This window comes from Streptopelia decaocto (assembly GCF_964273445.1).
Source record: "Streptopelia decaocto genome assembly, chromosome: 9".
In the NCBI taxonomy this organism is placed as follows: Eukaryota; Metazoa; Chordata; class Aves; order Columbiformes; family Columbidae; genus Streptopelia; species Streptopelia decaocto.
This window is the reverse complement of record NC_138664.1, coordinates 14,799,531-14,817,481: the sequence shown is the minus strand read 5'-3', so window position 1 is coordinate 14,817,481 and position 17,951 is coordinate 14,799,531. Positions and strand designations below refer to the sequence as shown.

Here is a 17,951-nt window from a genome sequence, read left to right as displayed (position 1 = left end):
GCAAATTAACAATACAGAAATTATATTCTCTGGGTTATACTTCTTTAATATGTTACCATGTTGTGCTGTGGCACCAAAATAAGACATTCTTATGGTGGATAATCCAGCAGGATAAATTTGTTAGTTTTCCTGCTTTTGCATGGAAAGTTTGGATAGTAACCTTGCCTATGAACAATTCCAGATTGTTTAATGAAAGCTGCAGGGAAGTGTTTTGGACTCATTGGCGTGGGCACACTCCTGACTCCCACCTCAAAGAACCTGTCAGTTCTTCATCAGTTGCTTCTTGTATGTACACCGCACTTCTAATTCCACAGGTTTCTAAAGTATTTTGTAATTGTAGGTACATGTGCAGCTGAATGCAGAACAGTGAAATATGAACATTCAAAATGTTGCAAAAAAGCTTTCTGTGACTAATAAAGGCTTGAAACTGAGTGTCTTCCACGGCAGCCGGCAGGATAAGACTTCTAGGGACTGTTAATAGTTACACTCATAAAATAACACCACACACTGAATTACCTAATCCCTTAGTCCCTCACTGCCACACGCAGCTGAGTGACTGTCCAGTTGAGCTTGCTGTGGCTGTTTCCATCCCACTGTGTGTGCTCAGCGCTCTGACTATGAGATCAGAATTCATCACTGTACTGTGTGCTGCAAAGGTCAAAACAATCTTTTCTAGTACTGACAATACAACATCCTCAGTTACAAAGGAGTAAACCAGTTTAAATATGCCGTTTCCTTTCTGTATTTTGATTCAAGGTGTGTCGTGTTTGGGCTCTGATACATATTTCTATACTTAGCTTCTCCTAAAATAAATATTTTGAGAATATGAAAGTATCCCGTTTTATGATATGTTTATATTCTGGCAAGCCTGCTAATTTCATTTTTATTAACAATTGTTGTAAGCTGTGGGGTTTTTACTTTTTCGTTTGAAGCTGTGCTGGGTTATGTAACAGATGGAAAACTTATTTGGCAGTCACTTGTGGTAAGATAATAGTTTGTGAGACTGTAGTTACCTTAACTTCTTTTGAATACAGACATATATTGGCTCTGTTTTAATCTCTGTGAATCCTTTCAAGCAAATGCCATATTTTGGGGAAAAGGAAATTGAAATGTACCAAGGAGCAGTAAGTAAAGCAGTCTGAAATGTACTGCTGTATTCGGGGACATGTAAATATTTTTCTACGTGGTTGAACTCTTGGAAGCATTTGTTACTGGGTTTTGGTAGCATTGCAGTAGCCTGGGAGGATTTGGCTGATAGCCATTACCATATCTTGGGTCTTCAAACTGAATTTTCTGGATCACAGGATTAGTATTATTTCAAGAAAATACTTGTATTGATTAACTCTAATCCATATCAGGTTTCTGTCTTTGACACACCCCTCCTCCTGCAAAGGCCGTTTTTACGTTATTGTATGCTTAAAGTGTGCTGCACAATACAAAACAGCCATTAGTGCATTTGGAGACGATGACCTGAGAACTCTCTAGCTGGACAAGAAGAATAAAAAAATTGAGATGCCAAAATTAGGTGCCACTTTTGAAAATACAGCTTGAAGAGTGGCTCAGGACAAGGACATTGGGGACTTTAGAAGTCAGCTTTCCACTCCACTCGAGCTGGGCATATCTGTAGATGTGGGAAACTGCTTGGTTTGGTGGGCTCTGGATGAAAGTGAGACCTGCAGCACCAGGCTCTGCCGAGCGGTTTGGGTAGTTTATTGTTAGCATATGACTGCTGGTGGAATAGGCTTACATTATGTGAGTTTCTCTTGGACAAGTAATGTATTTCAAGCACGGACCATTTTTAGGACAGGGTGTTTACAGCAATTTAGGAGAAAATTATGCATGAGAGAAAGATCAGTAACAAAACCCAGACACTGTGATTTGTTTTTATTAAACAAACAAAAAAATTCCTGGGGAAAAATCAGTATAAATTGGGACTCACAATTGTTTTTCCAGGAAAATAATTATTCCAGTTGAAATAAAAATTTATATATAAAATTTATTATTTTATGCTGTGTTGAAAAATAATTCTCTGTTTCCCCTTCTAGGCACAATATGAAAACCCACCACATATTTATGCTCTTGCAGACAGCATGTACAGAAACATGATTATTGACAGAGAAAATCAGTGTGTCATTATTAGGTAAGAAAAAGATCTGTGAAAAAATATTTTTCATCTTCCTTTGGTGTTTTAACTTCAAAAAGCAGAAAAGGTTATTTTTTGTTATATCAATAAAAATATTGTGTCTATGCCCACTGAACGTTTTGGGGTTTTCTAGGACAGCTAAGTACTTTCTGAGCCTCGCTTTTGTTTTCCAGTGAAATCCTGACGATAGCTTAACCACAAGAAATCTCTTAGTCACATAGCCAGCTTCATGCCCCAAACCAAAACTGCAATAGCTTGAGTGGCTACAGGAAAGAGATGGATTGACAAGTATAGCAGCCACAGGAACTGTTAAATCAAACATTCTCACATGGACGGCATTTACCATACTCTGGTTTTAGTGCTATTTCTTTTTTCCCCCTGTTAAAAATAAATGTAGTGTTGATCCTTTTGGAATTTTACTTGCATTCAGTCAGAGACAAAAGGAGGAGAGAGATACAGGAAAAATAATTTTGTATTCACTATTAATCTATTTTAATTATTAGGTGGAAGGAATTCACTGTGGAACTATTACTGAGCGTTTTTAATGACAGGCATTACTTAAGTCACAAAGTGAGTTTTGGGTGGAGGTATGCTTTGTTCTCAGCTGTGGGTTTACCGATGGTGTATAATAATGAAAGTGTGCAGAGAGCAAGAACTGCAGGATGTTTGAGCTGGTACATTGTACCTCCTCTGACTTTCCTTCTTACATGGAAAACTTGAGAGGTTCCCTGTGGCGCACCTGGAACTGCACTTCACCTGCGGCAGAGGTGTCCAGGGTGGGTGCATGCATCACAGGGGCTGTGCAGGGGAATCCATTGGGATGTGGGAAGAAAATATTAGACCTTCAGTAGTAGATGTCTGTAATTTATAAACAGAGAAATCACATACATGAATTGGGAGTGTGTGCTCAAACATGTTTTTTAATGGCGTGGGTGATCAAAAGCATTCATAGAGCGCTGGCCTATGAGACTTTTCCAAGGACTTGGGGAAAAGGAGAAAAAGAAAAAATATTTTGAAGGGAAAGTGTCATTGTTTTATTAAAACCAGCTTTTCTTATGCTTCCTATCATTTGTCTGTGGGTCATGCCGAGAGGCAGCACTATGAATGTAACTGCTGTTGAATTTAACAACAGAGGGATGTCAAGACTGAATGTTTTCTTTGTCCAGGGGCCCTGTCTGGTCTCCTCCCCGGGTGGCTGTGTGCCCCGCAGTGTCACCGCCCAAGGGAGCAGGGTGGCAGTGGCGATCAGGGGCAGGTAACCTAGTGCGCCCAGTTCCTTGGGCTGAACCTGCCAGGAAACGGTGGGTGGTCACTGATGTTTAAAGTTAAATGTCCTTGCACCAGCCACTTACTAATTTGTTGTTGTCACAGGAGTGACAACTGGGCTCAGTATGTGGGTCCTACTTGTGGCGGTGCTCCATCTGCAAGTGTGTCTGTACACTCCTGAATGATCCAGTGTGAAAATGGATTTCATATTAATATATCTCACTGATGAGCTGCCATGAAAGCTTGTGAGGAATAATTGTTTGAAAGTTACATTCACTGTTTTATTCCTTTGAATCTGTACCTGGGGGTTGTGCAGGCAGAGTTTCCTAGGTGACATGTTACAGTGGAAAAGTGCACAGGTGTGTCCCTCTTAGCATCAGCCAAGTGTATGTAGGTATGTGGAGACTGTTGATTTTACATGTAGGAAGGTCAGCCAGGCATTAAGAGTTTGCTGTGCTGAGCTGTACTGCTGTCAGGGCCTCCCTGTTCCTGGGCCCCTGGCTACAGCGTGGTGCCGTATGAAACAAGATGCTTGTACTCCTGTTTGTCATAGATCTGAATTGTTCCCTGAGCTCAGTTGTCTTTTCTGGAAAACGGATGCCTGTTTCCATACTGAAGTTACTAGTCCCATTTAGTCAAATTCAGACTTATTAGGGATGGATAAAATTGGGTTTTATTTTGCTTTTTGAATAAAGTAACATCCCAGAGGCTGGGATGTTTCACATGAAGCTAAATTCATATTAAAAGCCTTTAAGATCTGGTGAACTGTGATTAAAAAAAGTATTTTTTGATCCATTGCAAATGCCTCGAAGTGCAATGAATGCAGACGGTCACATGTTCAGATACCTGAGATGCAGATCTGAGCTGCAGACTTATGGGTTTAAATTCACGTGAGAGTTCTTGAGCTTGAATGATGGATGACATGCTCTTTGGAGTGTCTGCATTTTGTATATGCAGAGTGAATTTTCTCTCAGTGTGTGCACAGCCTATACAAAATCTGGAGTTAATTGAAATCTACTGCAAAACTAAAACAAGAAAAATCATGTCTGCCAGTGACATTTCAGAGAGTTCCTCTTCCTTTCTACACATTTATTTTTCCTGTGATTATTCATGTTACAAACACTGTAAAAACTGTGGACTAGACTTACAAGTAGTTTTCATGATGGTATTTGATATTTTGGGACACTTGGAAATTATTTTATGAAATTAAGTAACTCAGCCATTGGAAAACTGATTTTGTTTGGTTGATACTTTAATCCTTTTGACCGCATTGAATTGAAACTGTTTAGAGACATCCTGTATTTTCTGATTTTAACGTCATCCCTATTTCTAACAACTAGAGCTGGCATAAGAATGAAGTTCTTGAAGTTTGGGGTTTGTTTGCTTACGTTTTATTTCATAGACCAGAAGGCACTGAAGTTGCTGGCAGACTAGGGGCTCCAAAGGTTCTGCCACTCTTGAATGAAATGAACGTTGTAGCTGTTACAGCTTCATGTCTCCTGCCACATCATCCTGCTGCAGTCGGGACCCTGGGTGTGTGTGAGGATCATTTAATTTCAGAACTCTAAATAATACATTTGGACACTGATAGAAAAAGCTCATCTTCAAAAAGTCAGTGAATGAACTGGAAAGCAGATTCAAAAGAAAATACAGTTCTCTGAAAGGCTGAATAGATAGCAACCAAAACTCATCTTTTTAGGTGATAATACCAAACAGCATTTCCAGGGCCAAGGAAGCCTGTTGCACTAGCAGAGTAACAACAGTGTATGTGTATATGCATGAAAAAAATTACATGTACGTGTGCCTAATTCCAGCTGAGGAGCCAGGAGCTGCTTGGAGTGGCAGTTGGTGGTGCCAACAGTGAGGTTTTTGCGGGCTGGGCTCTGCCGGGCTGGGCTCTGCCGGGCTGGGCTCTGCCGGGCTGGGCTCTGCCGGGCTGGGTGCGGGTGCAGAGCGTGTGCTGAGGTGGGAGGAGGGAGCAGCGCCCGCAGTCGTCTGCCCTCCTTTCGTGGCACCGAGCAGAATTACAAAGGAAGTTTAGTCATATGAGTAATGCAGTTAGACTGGAGTTGATTTTGTTGTTAAGTTTATGCTTTACTGGGTCGTGATATTTAAACCTCTGTTGAAACAAGCTCATAAATGTCTGTCACAGCAGACTGTGTTCACATTTCTTCCTCACGTGGAATGGCGGCCCTCCCAAACTGTCCACAAGGAGTTGTCCAATCAGGATTTTGTCTGTTGTGACTTTTTCTTTCTTCTGGACTATCATTGCCGTTAATCAAGAGAAAGGAGATTATGATTATTATTTTTCTATTGTGTAGCAATAAATGTGTTTATTCAGAGTGTTCTTAAACTTTTACTTTTCTATAAAGTTGAGGACTTTATTTTCACTTTCTTTCTGCAATCTCTGCCAGGAGATGATGCAGTTTCTTTAAAGCAGGTTTTCAGTTCTTATTTGTAATTTTAGTTTACATTTGACATCCATGTGGCAGTGCTTGAGCACAGTAAAGCTGTGTATGATGACTGCATACCTGAAAAGACAATACATTTAAAATACTACAAATATATGTTAATGAAAGATCATTTACCACCCCAACTGTTTTTTGTGAACAGCTCCCATCTATCTTGTATATTAAGTTCAGAATTTAATGTGAGATTTCTAGTCAGGTTCTGTATCTCAGCTTTACAGAAGACTCAAATGACTTGATTGTTCTAAAACATCTGTACAGAATCCAACTGGAAATGTGGTTGAATTTTAATGGAGAGGTGGTAGAAACTTAAATCTAGTGCCGGAGGAAAAGTTAGCTAAAGCCTCTGCTTCAGAAGGGAGAAACATTTCTCTGAGGTTTCCTTGAACATAATTAGGGAAAGTGAATTTGCTATATAAACAAACTAAAAAGCTTATCCAAACACATCAGAGTATTTTACATATGCAATGCTCTTTACTGGCAGAACCAAGAGTTCTTTATAAGTATTTGTTATTCAAATTTCGACACTGTCCTGGTGATGTACATAGGTATTACTGGTACTGTACTATAGCCAGGGATTCTATACTAAACATCACTCGGAAAATTAGTTTTAAGGGGAAGGATGAGGCTAGTTATTGCATCTTGCCTCTCTAATCACTGATTGTATTTCTCCTGGGAAGGAAGGAGCAAAAACTTTTCCCTCTGTATTTGTAGTCTTATTCTGGTTTCAGCTAAGTGTTAATTGACTTTGCTGAACAAAATGTGACTTTGCTGAACAAAATGTCATTTTCCTGAAGTAGCAAGTAGTGCTAGAAGAAACAATACCTCTTTCAAAGCATTATCTTTTTTGCTAGTGATTGAGACTATGTATTGTTTCTATTTTTAGTAAGAAAAGTCTGAGAAAATTGTCAGTACCACAATCTGCTTACTTTAAACCATTATAATCATTTTTTCAACCTTCGAAAACCTCTATACTTCCAACATTCTTAAACCTACCCAGCTAGAAATTATTCTTACCCCTCCTTAAAATAGTTTTAATAGCAGCAGAGCAGTAAGATGTATGTGAAAAAGCCTCAGTATGAGAATAATTTGGCAGGAATGCCATAATTTCTCTGCTAGAGCTGACTACCTGAGCTTTCACTGGGGACAAGATACCATCCCATCAGATAAAGTTACTTTGGTTCATAAATAATGCATTATCATGTTTTATTCTAGTTTAATTGGGACAATTTACTCATCCCCGATCAATAAAATCCTAAAAATGAAAAAATGTATGCATGTGCAAATCTAAAGCAAACTCTGAAAGGTAGTCTTTTGGCCAAGTTAACTTACTATAAAGGACCACTTAGACCAAAACAGAGACTAAAATGGAACTATATTCCTCCAGGTCAGTTTCTGTGGCAGACACTATAGAATGAGAAATATAAGCCACCCTTAATTTAAACAAACGGGATAAAGATAATTTATGCATCAAAGAAAATCTTACAGAAAGGTGTTAAATTTTTATTTTGTGATATATAATCCCTGATGAAATTCATTCAGTGTTTGACCCTGGATCCTCTTTTGTATTCAGTTGAAAACTACATATAGAAACTCAAGAGGATGATTCAGTTAGTGGTTTGTCTGTCTCGTTTTACCACAGGATGAGAAAATTTACTGTGAGCAAATTTTGAAGAAATGTTATTTTAATTATCGTACTGTTGCTGATTTGAATTTCTGAAAACAGTTTGCCATCCAGCAAACTTGTCTGTCCCTGTGAAGGCAGCAGATCCCAATAATACAGGCTTTCTTCTTGATGCTTAGGAAAAGATGACTTGGAATAATAAAAATCATAATCCACACTTCACAGATGAGATGATCAAGAAGTTTGTGGGGTTTTGGGGTTTTTTTTTCACCATTTCAAGGTTCCTGTTTGATCTGTAAAACTGCAGTCAGGAGAAGGCAGAAGCATGAACACATTTCTGAGGGGAAAAAAACAAACGTGCCTTTCAGTATGTGTGTACTGTTTGGAAGCTTTAAGGGTGTAAAATGCAGCCTGGCAGTTTGGGGAGCTTTTTCAGAATTAAACCTTTGGAAACGTCTCCATTATTCATGCTGATAAAGAGCTATAAGTTGACATTCTCAGCAAGTCCTTTTCCTGCACAGGACTTGCTGATGTTTCTCTGGCAAACGTAGCTTAAATTTGTGAGGAAAAGATGTGTATTTGATCCATATCCAGGAACAAGTAGGCACAGGATAGAAGAGTCAACAACATTCACTGACATTATTCAGGAGCTTAAAGAGAGCACAGATTTTGCACAAGGAAAAAAAGTCAGGTATCTTTATGACATTGAACCAACACCCATCTGTTGTTTTTTTTGTACTAGTATTGTTGTCCAGGCCAAGGTAAATTCATTAAGGTCAAGGCAGACTTGCACCAACATTGGTGTAAATCTGGAGGAATTCTGCTGAAATGAAGTTAGCTTTAAGGTATGAAATAAAGCATGAGGTTGGATTGTCTGGCATGCCAGTCTTCTTTCCCTCTTGAGAGCTTACTAATTGCAAGAAGGCAAATATACTGATGTTGTAAATGTTATTCACCATTGAAATAAAATATTATAATGGCAAGATGGAATTGTGAAAGCTAATATGGAATATTAAGACTTCTTGTACCCTGTGTCAAGAGGCATAGGAACAGGAAGGAAGTTCTTCCGTCATTCAGGATGTGATTAATAATGTCTCATTATTTCATTCAGGAACACCTAAAACAAAAGACTCCTGAAATGAAGGAGGTATCTGGCATGGCATTGAAAGCTTGGACTTTCAGATGAGTTTCTGTGTTAAGATCTGAAATCCCTCTAAATGTAGATGGGAATTGAGTTCTTAACACGCTTGTTCTCTTTTGAGCATCTTAGTTTAAATATTTTTCTTTCTCAATTTACATAGTTTTCTTTGAAGTCCCATAGAAACTCTGGTGTCCATGCAAAACGATGTATTCAAAATTATTAATTCTGAAAAATTCAGAAAATATTCATTGTTAAAGTACCTAGTCTTAATTGAACAAGATAAACCTCAAATTACTCCATTTTAGACCTATTTTAAAACTAACAGGTACATTTCTGTGTTTTCTTTTTCATAGTGGGGAAAGTGGTGCTGGAAAGACTGTAGCTGCTAAATACATCATGAGTTATGTCTCAAAAATTTCAGGAGGTGGCCCTAAAGTACAGGTGAGTTGATGGAGGTTAATAGTGGAGCACAAGCATTGTCTGAAGATGTACTAGAGAGGCAGAAGGACCAGGGTCTGTGCAGCAGCCCCGCGGCTCTGCCGAAGGTGCTCAGCGGGGAACGCCCACAGGCCACGGCTGCACAGGCAGCTGGAGGGGCTGGGGACCTGCCCTGGGGAAAACCCACAGACCCAGAATCCTGTGTGCTGAAAGTCTGGCAGCTCTGTGCTCAATTATGTCTACTGGCTTTTTTTTTTTTTTTTTTTTTTTTTTTTTAGTTAAGGGGTAAAAGGTACTTTAATTATTGTTCTTAACCAGAGTAAGAACAACCACCAGTCTTCTTCTACTAGATGTGTGGGTTTTTTCCCCTCCTGTGTTGACAATCTATTGAAACTGAACTGGCTTTCTGGCTTTTTATTACTACCATTAAATCTCTGATTTGTATGCATATGTCAGAGAGCCAACAGCAGGAACATCAGCTTGTTTTATGAGGCTATCTTGTCAAAATGAGAGTATCTGCAATCTAGCTGCAACAACAAATAGTTGCTTTTGTTAATAACTACACTAGCAATGTCTGCTCTAGCTACCGAAACATATTAACTAAAGCTTATTGAGCGAATTAGCCATAAAAATTTTCTTAATGACATTACAACGGTATTCACTGGCTGACAGACAGCGGTAGGTACGTAGTAACTGCTTTTATCAGTCTACTCTTTTTAAGGGCTTATTGTTAGTTTTTGTTTCATTCCGGTCTCTGATGTTGAGTACGTTCTTTCCACTTAATTTTCCGCAACAGTGATACTGGGAACATTGCAGAGAATAATTCAGTGACCAAGAGAATGATCCAGAGAAAGTATGCATTGTGTTATTTTGGGAATGAATATAATCATACTTTATAAGTAAATAGTTTGTTTAAAAGATTCCAGCTTTTTGTACAAAATTAAAAAATATTCTTAGTGATTACACAGTAACAGTTGATGAAGTTGATAAGTTGCCTTGAGCATTCCTTTTGAAATAAAACTAGATCTTCACAGCCCAGCATGCACTGGGTTTATTCCAAAGCTGCTGTCTTGCCCACACTTCCAGCAGCCAGGACCATACAAAGAGACAACAGTAACACACTTTGCTGCAGCATCAGTGATCCCACAACAGGTTGCTGAAGCACTTGCAGATTTCCTGCTGCTCTGACTTCATTGATTGTGGTTCCAGACCCAAAAAGATTTAAATGCTCATGTGTAAGAAGGAAATAGTTTAAAATCAAGATGATGAAAAACACCAAATCAATTTATTGGCTCTGTTGCTTGGCAGTACAGTGAACAGAAGGACCAGATTTTAGCCTCAGGCATTTTGTTCAATTTTGTAGGATTTTCTTCAAAAAACAGGAACTAGAAGCTCTTCAAAAGATATGGTTATAGATTCTATTCCTTATCTGATCAAGAGGATTCCTTACAGATGCAGGCTTTCTTGCTTTTTAATATATAATTTAGATGTCGTGGTTTTCTAGAAAATCTGTAAGAACTCTTAAAATGTCAATTTCTGAATCTCTCCTGTTTTCCTAAAATTTTAGCATGTTAAAGATATTATTCTACAGTCCAACCCTTTATTGGAGGCCTTTGGGAATGCAAAAACTGTACGGAACAACAACTCCAGCAGATTTGTAAGTCCCTGTACCTTAAAGATTACTTTATTCTTCCAACTTCCATGCTGTTACAGAGACACTATTCAGGAGTATAATATAAATTGTCTATAAATGAGGTAAATCTAAATTAGTTATAAAGTGTGTTTTAAAACATAAAGTACATGTTGAGAAGCCTGTATTTCATTCTGTATAGCTTGTGTGTTTGTTTCTCTTAAAATATGTACTGGTCACAATTTGTAAAATGTTCAGTCTGCAAGCAAATAATTTATCAGCAACAAACTGTCCAGTTTTCCAGATCAGTAAAATATACACAGTAATAGATGTTTGTTTTTTTTTAAAAAAAGGCTTTTTTAAAAATAGATGATACCATACTTAGAGTTGTTTGATGGGAAATGCCTTTACTAATATGTACGGAAAGTAGGCAGGAATTATTTTCAGTCTGTCATTATAAAATACACAAGATAATGTCGCACAATGACAGTTCACTAGATAACATACTGAAGGGTCTGTTTCAAAAAGTTACATGTAGGTTTTACAAATTTGAGATTGTTCCTCACCCAACATGAATGTTAATGCAATTAACGTTTCCCTGAAAGAAAAAGATAATTGCTTTACCTTGCTTCCAAGCAGAACACTATGTTTGTTGTGGGTGGTAAATCTGATATATTGACTTCCCATATAGGTGAGCCTTATCATTTCCTTTATACTAAGCAAAAGTCTCAGCAGTGAAAAGAAGCCATTGACTTCCTTTCTACATTGGCATTTACATATGACGTATTATTCCGAGTCTAGCGCTGTGTAAATGCAGAAAGAATAAAAGTTCAAGAATCTAAGCTTAGGTTATACCTTGAGGCAGCTGTGTCACTGTATCCATAAAGATTAAACATCCCAGTAACCTTCCTTGAGATACAGTGCCAGTGTGGGATTTCAGATTTGTATTTACTAATCATTCAACAGCTTTAATTGTTTCTTGCAGGGGAAATACTTTGAAATCCAGTTTAGCCCAGGTGGAGAACCAGATGGAGGGAAAATCTCTAACTTCCTACTGGAAAAATCTCGTGTTGTAATGAGGAATCCTGGAGAGAGGAGTTTTCACATTTTTTACCAGGTCAGAAGTTTACAGCTCCTTTCTGAGTTACTTAAAATAACTAAGACCTGTTTTTCCTTTCGATTGAAAAGTTGTTCTCAACACAGTGAGATTACTGGGTGCATACGCAAGAAGGTAATCTGGATATCAGTGGGAAGGAAGCTTGATAGCATGTGGAGGCACCATCCAACATAGAGTTACCTCGCTGCCTTCCAGCTCCACAACAAAAGTGCTTCAATATTTCAAAGGCCTTGCTTGGAAATTCAGTGTGAAATTCTATATGGAAAGGTCCAGTAGCAATAATAGAAAATGAGAACTTTCCAACAGATTTCTGTTTGAACTGGTCTGTATAATTATACCTTCGTGAAAGAGAGATTTGATTCTCAGTTGAATTTTCTAGGACATTTAGGATAATATATCTTCATAGAATCCTACAAACATCCTCACTTTTTTTGTGTTTCAAAAGGCTTTTCTGGCCTTCATTGGTCCTTGACATGTGAGTTCCGTATCTTCTGAAGCGCTGTTGATCAAGCTCTATGAAACTAAAGGCAGCATCGTGACTGTAAGCAGCTTCACATTAAGTTGAAGTGCCCCTGCCAGGATGGAAAGCTGAGTTGGAGCTGGAATTGCTCCAGGAGCTGTGTGTTCTTCTTTTCTGAGGTTTATTAACAATTTTCACTGTCCTGCTGTGGCTTGGAGAGGCATTTTGACAGAGGGGTTAAAAGACCATGGGGGTTTGAGTCTTCTGAGGTTAGTTTGTTCATTCCTTCCTATTGCACAACTGTGTAGACTTCACACAGATCCGAGGATCCTCTCCTCTGGCATCACAGAGAGTACCGGAACCTTTTTTAACGACTATGTTATTTATTCTTGGCCCTGTTGACCTAAATGATGCAAAGAGGGGTGACTTGAGCCATAGTGTTGAAGCAGTTCAAAACTTGCTTAACATACGCCATATCTTAACATATGTTTAACACTAGCCATGTCCCTCTCAGTAATTTCAGGCTCAGTCACCTCTTTCATCTCTCCTGAAGACTGTTGTATGATGCCTAATGTGGGGATTTTTATTCTGCAGCTAATTGAAGGGGCCTCCTCAGAACAAAAAAGCAGTCTTGGAATTACCAGTATGGACTACTATTACTATCTGAGTCTCTCTGGGTCCTACAAAGTTGATGACATCAATGACAAACTGGATTTCCAAGAAACACTGGTGAGTGTTCTACTCTATGATTTGCATAGTGGTGGATGTATGTTCATGTCACTGTCCATTAGTAGCAAAGACCTTGATGTATTAATGTGAGAATGAGAAATGAATGTAGATATAACTTATTTAATTATATTTTATGCTGAGGAGGAAGTATGTTACCCTGAAGAGGTCCTGTGTTGCAGCCTAACAATCTGAAGTAGATAAATACTTTCTTTAGAAAGGTGTTTTGTTTTCTGATTGTTCTTTTTCAGAAGGGTGCAGTTTTAATGAAATTTAATTGAATGCAGATAATCTGTAGTATGAAAAATGTGAAGATGCAAACACAGTGAGGAAATTCCATTAAAAGAAAATATAAGAGAGTGCCCTATTTTAGCTGAATTCTTAGTGGTGACTCATCTTCCATTCCTATTTAAAATGGTGCAACTTAAAGGCTGGAGAAAGGGACTAGAAAGCATAAATCAGGGATCTTTGTCTACTGCTGTTGCCAATTTGTTATGTGACCTTTACACAAGTCATGTCAATTTATTATTTAAAATAAGCATATTAACACATCCTTTATTTATATATGTCACATATGTAAAGGCCTAAAAAAAAAGTTACTGTTGTATTCTAGCTAATTATTAGTGTGACACTTCAGAGCAGATGCTTGTTTATCAGTAACTTTAATTTTTCCAGAGTTAATTTTGCTAACACAGCGTCTAAATGGTGTAGATGCTTCTGTATTAAATAAAAAAAAAAATAAAAATGCTGAAGTAGGACATCTGATACCTTTTGAAACTTCAGTCCAGGCTGTAATAAAATTTGGTTGCCTTAGGTATTTGAACTGTTGTGAAAAGCTCTAATTTTTAACATCAGAATTTGAAAAGGACTTCTATGACAAGAGTCCTTGAACAGGTTCTGCAACTGATTCCATTTTTTTTCTTTTTCTTCCCAGCATGCAATGAGTGTGATTGGGATCTTTGCAGAGGAACAGGCATTGGTGCTGCAGATAGTGGCAGGAATACTGCATTTGGGAAACATCAGCTTCAAAGAAGTTGGCAACTATGCAGGAGTGGAGAGTGAGGAGTGTAAGTACCTCTGGAAACCGTTATGGAATTAGCAATGGGCTAGGTGGTGTAAGGTGAATGGGCTAGATGGTGTAAGGTGAACTGCAATCCTGAGCTGCCTATCCAAACACAGCGCATCATTTCTTACAGTGTGAGGCTGCTAATTTAGATTCTCTTCCAAAACCAATGGTGCTGAGGTCCCTGTTTTGTCTTGTTCAATGCCACAGACTTAACAGCAGTGCCATTTTGAATTGAAGAAATAATTTTTCAGCCTTTAAGTATGAAATAATAGAAATAGTGAGAAATGCTTTCAGGCAAACTTGACCTCTGCTCCTTTTAGTCTGTCAGCATGCATTCCTAAAAACACCTTTTTCTTATGTGCTTAGACCTCCTTGCCATGTGAAAGCAGCTAACAACTTGTGGAGTTTCCCCAGTCTCAGGTACACAGCCAGCTCTCAGGCTGTATATGTATATGTACATGTACATGTATATGTATCTGGAAGAGGTGCCTTGAAAATAGAAATTCAGACTTGAATTGAAATGCAGAATTCACATTCTACTGCTATGTTCCCTGTCTCTAATTTTTCAACCTGTACCTCATCATTAGGTACATCTACTATTTCCTTACCGACAACGCACTGTCCTTGCAACCCTCCCCTGTTGCTGCTGGCTTAGATCAGCTAGGCCCACATCAGCAAGACATTGAAAGAGTAATGGATCTTGAGTTCTAAACATTTTTGTCATGATTTATAAACTTGCATCTAATGTTGATTTTATACTACCTTGATAATTTAAGGACAGAGTGGATAAGCACAACATATGTAGTAGCTTATACATATCTGTCCTCTTAACTCTTATGTCAGAATGGTCCTTTTGTTTAGGAAACTGCATTTATTTAGTTTTAGGTAAGTTAAATATGAATAAAGTTATCTTGTGTATTCAACTTCCCACTCAACTGTATGATACTTGTTTTAAAAAAGCGGGAAATAAAAATACTAATTTTTAGCCTTAATTTCTTAATTTGAGAGAATACTAAGTGAACCCAAAGAAAAACATTTTGTGGCATTTTATACATCCAGATAAAAATATAGGAGTTTTTATATGCCTTATGGTTCCAAATGAGCTACTGTGCTTCCATTTAAATCACAGCATTAAATCTTTCTGTGAAATCAAGACATTTAATAGCCAGACAAGATAGATACAGAGTGTGTTGCATGAAAAGGTAACAAACTGAAAAGACACGAGTTGAAAATAAGTTGGTAAATGTGAATGTTATTTCTGTGATGAGCCATGTACGCCATATTTAAATATATGTGTGTGACTATTATATTGAAAAAATTAGCAGACAAAATGAATATAGAACTTACTCATAAACGTACTGCATTTTTAAGATGCCAGGGAAGAAACAGCAATGTCTCGTACAATTTCTGCATTATGAGGTTGAAAGTTGGGTTCATTTCTCTTTCCATTTGTCTTCCCCCCCAGTTTACTAGTTGTCCTAGCTAACTAAATAGAGTTTATAGCCTGGATAGCCACTAAAGCCAAAACACAAAGACCACTGATAAGTCATGCTTTGCATAAGTTGGAAATAATAAAACGTGTAAGAATTTTGTCCCTAGTGTTCTTATTATTATATAGTCAATCGCACAAAAACAAGCCAAGGCCAAAAACTCTAGTCTTTGAGTCAGAATTAGATCCATACAGCCCATTCTTAAAAGAAATTTAGACAAATACTTCTTTAAAACTGCTGGTAATTATTACCTGTTACAGTGCTTGATTATATTAATAGTTGAAAAAAATGTTATTATTTATTCTAAATCTTGTATGTTGCAAATCACACAAAATACTACTTGTTCTCTTCTGGATGCAGAAAACAATTTGAGCCATTTGTCTTTACATTTGCATTGTACTGAAAGGTCTGTTTTACACTTTCCAAAAGCCAACAAAGTGAACCTAGTGTTTTCCAGCTTTTCTTCACCAATTGTATTTGAAACTGTTCCACAGAATGCCACTGATTACTCTTTGAGGATCATTTTTTCAGTTATGTGCATATCCTGCTTTATGGTGGTTTCTAGATGGTAACTCTGTGGTTCCTACCCAGAGATAATAACCAGGCATCTTAGGAATGTGAAGTTATTATCGTGTCAGCTATTCTTCCTTTACAGTAAATCACAAGCACTGTGAAGAAGAGTTTCTGAGGTATGCGTGGTGGTTCATCCCATTAGACTATCTTCATAAATTCTTACAGCAGTATTGGCTAAATACTTACTCTGGCATCTTTACAGTATATGTGAGCATATATGGTCTGTAATTACCTACATTCTTTTCCATTGTAAAGCATATGACCTGTTCATGTGCTCCTCAACCTGAGTTCTCAGTGAGTTAGCAGAGACGGTGCCAGTGACTCAGCTTTGGTTAGTTGTGTGGTTCCTAGTACCCTAGAGTGTAAATTTAATCAGCTTGCTGATGGGAATAAATAAAATTCCAGAAAGCTGGCAGTTGTTTGCAGTTTTGAAAGTCATTTTGGATTAACGTACGGAAGGGTTTAGTGAAATCATGCTGTGATGTTACAGATGTGTAAAGCACAACGGGCTGCTGCCTTAGTGATTGTTTTACATCCTCCTCACACCAGTAAAGTAGATGTGAAAGCAATGGAACGTGGAGGAAACACTGTTAGAGGATGAGATGGTTTAGCAGAGGTGCAACGCCAACTCCAAGAGCTGCCCTTGGGAGCTATTTCCATGTGCTTTCAAGCTGTTGCTCCTTTTCTGTTCCTTATGGTGTATGACACCTGCGGGTAACATCTGCACAATGTGCTGTGAATGCAAGGAATACTAGACTTGTGGCTGCTTATTGCATAGATGTATTTTTCTGATTTACTTTTAAACAAGGGAAATCAGAATTTGTAAAGTATGTCCAGAATAAGGGATTTAAAAACCCCCAAACAAACAACCCAAAACACCACCACACACAAAACCCAACCAACCCACACAAAAACCATGAACAAAACTACAAAAAACACCAAAAAAATGCACGCCACACAAACAAAAAAACACCAAACCCAAATACATGGCAAGGCAATTGAAAACTTAGAAGAAGAAAGGTAAAGAATATTAGGAAGCAGATAGCAAATTATTATATTTTAAACATTTCATGTTTTCCACAAAGAATTTTAAATTGTCTCAATTTTATTTAATGTTTGAACTCTATGTTTTATTTTACCTCCTCTAAGAGTGACTTGTTTGAACCACATAGTTCAAAACTATGACCTAAGCTACCTTATATGTTTGAAGGATTGAAGGTACATAAATAGCTGATTATTTTGCTTCTACGTGGTTTATCTTAATTGAAATCCACGTAGGTAAAGAGTTGAAAGTGTCTTTGGGGAGCTTAGGGAGATTTTAAAGACATAAATCCCTGGTCTTTTTAAGAGGCATGCCCCATGAGGTTCCTTACTGCTGTCGTTATTAGAGATACAGCTAATTTTTTTTCCCTTCATTCTGTATTGGTTAAGTCTGTAAATCATAATCCAGCAACTCCAACTTTTCTTGCAGTTTTGGCTTTTCCTGCTTTTCTCCTTGGAATTAACCAGGACCGCCTAAAAGAAAAACTGACCAGCAGACAGATGGAGAGCAAGTGGGGAGGCAAATCTGAGTCTATCAACGTGACGCTAAATGTGGAACAAGCCTGCTACACTAGGGATGCACTGGCCAAGGCCCTGCATTCCCGTGTTTTTGATTACTTGGTGGATGTAAGTTGGATTTGCTTGAGTCTACTGGTATCAAAACAAGTACAAGTACACTAGGAATGTTCCTTGCAGTGTCTTACTTGTCCATAATTTTTCACCCAGCATGTTTCTTTGCCTAAACCTTAGTAGCAGTACTGAGCAGAG

The 17,951-nt window shown here is 38.0% G+C and overlaps 1 protein-coding gene across 2 annotated transcripts in view; it reads left to right on the top strand.

Moving 5' to 3' along the window:
* The window catches only part of MYO1E (myosin IE), an 85,889-nt gene that overhangs the window by 33,938 nt on the left and 34,000 nt on the right, over nt 1-17,951 (top strand). For both annotated transcript variants that reach the window (XR_014184861.1, XM_082061059.1), the window contains exons 3-10: nt 1,035-1,124; nt 2,046-2,140; nt 8,996-9,083; nt 10,648-10,737; nt 11,696-11,827; nt 12,882-13,016; nt 13,948-14,080; nt 17,614-17,810. Coding sequence is in view for 1 of the 2 variants with exons in the window: in XM_082061059.1 (XP_081917185.1) it covers nt 1,035-1,124; nt 2,046-2,140; nt 8,996-9,083; nt 10,648-10,737; nt 11,696-11,827; nt 12,882-13,016; nt 13,948-14,080; nt 17,614-17,810 (960 nt within the window). In the remaining variant the exon portion in view is untranslated. The remainder of the gene's footprint in view (nt 1-1,034; nt 1,125-2,045; nt 2,141-8,995; nt 9,084-10,647; nt 10,738-11,695; nt 11,828-12,881; nt 13,017-13,947; nt 14,081-17,613; nt 17,811-17,951) is intronic.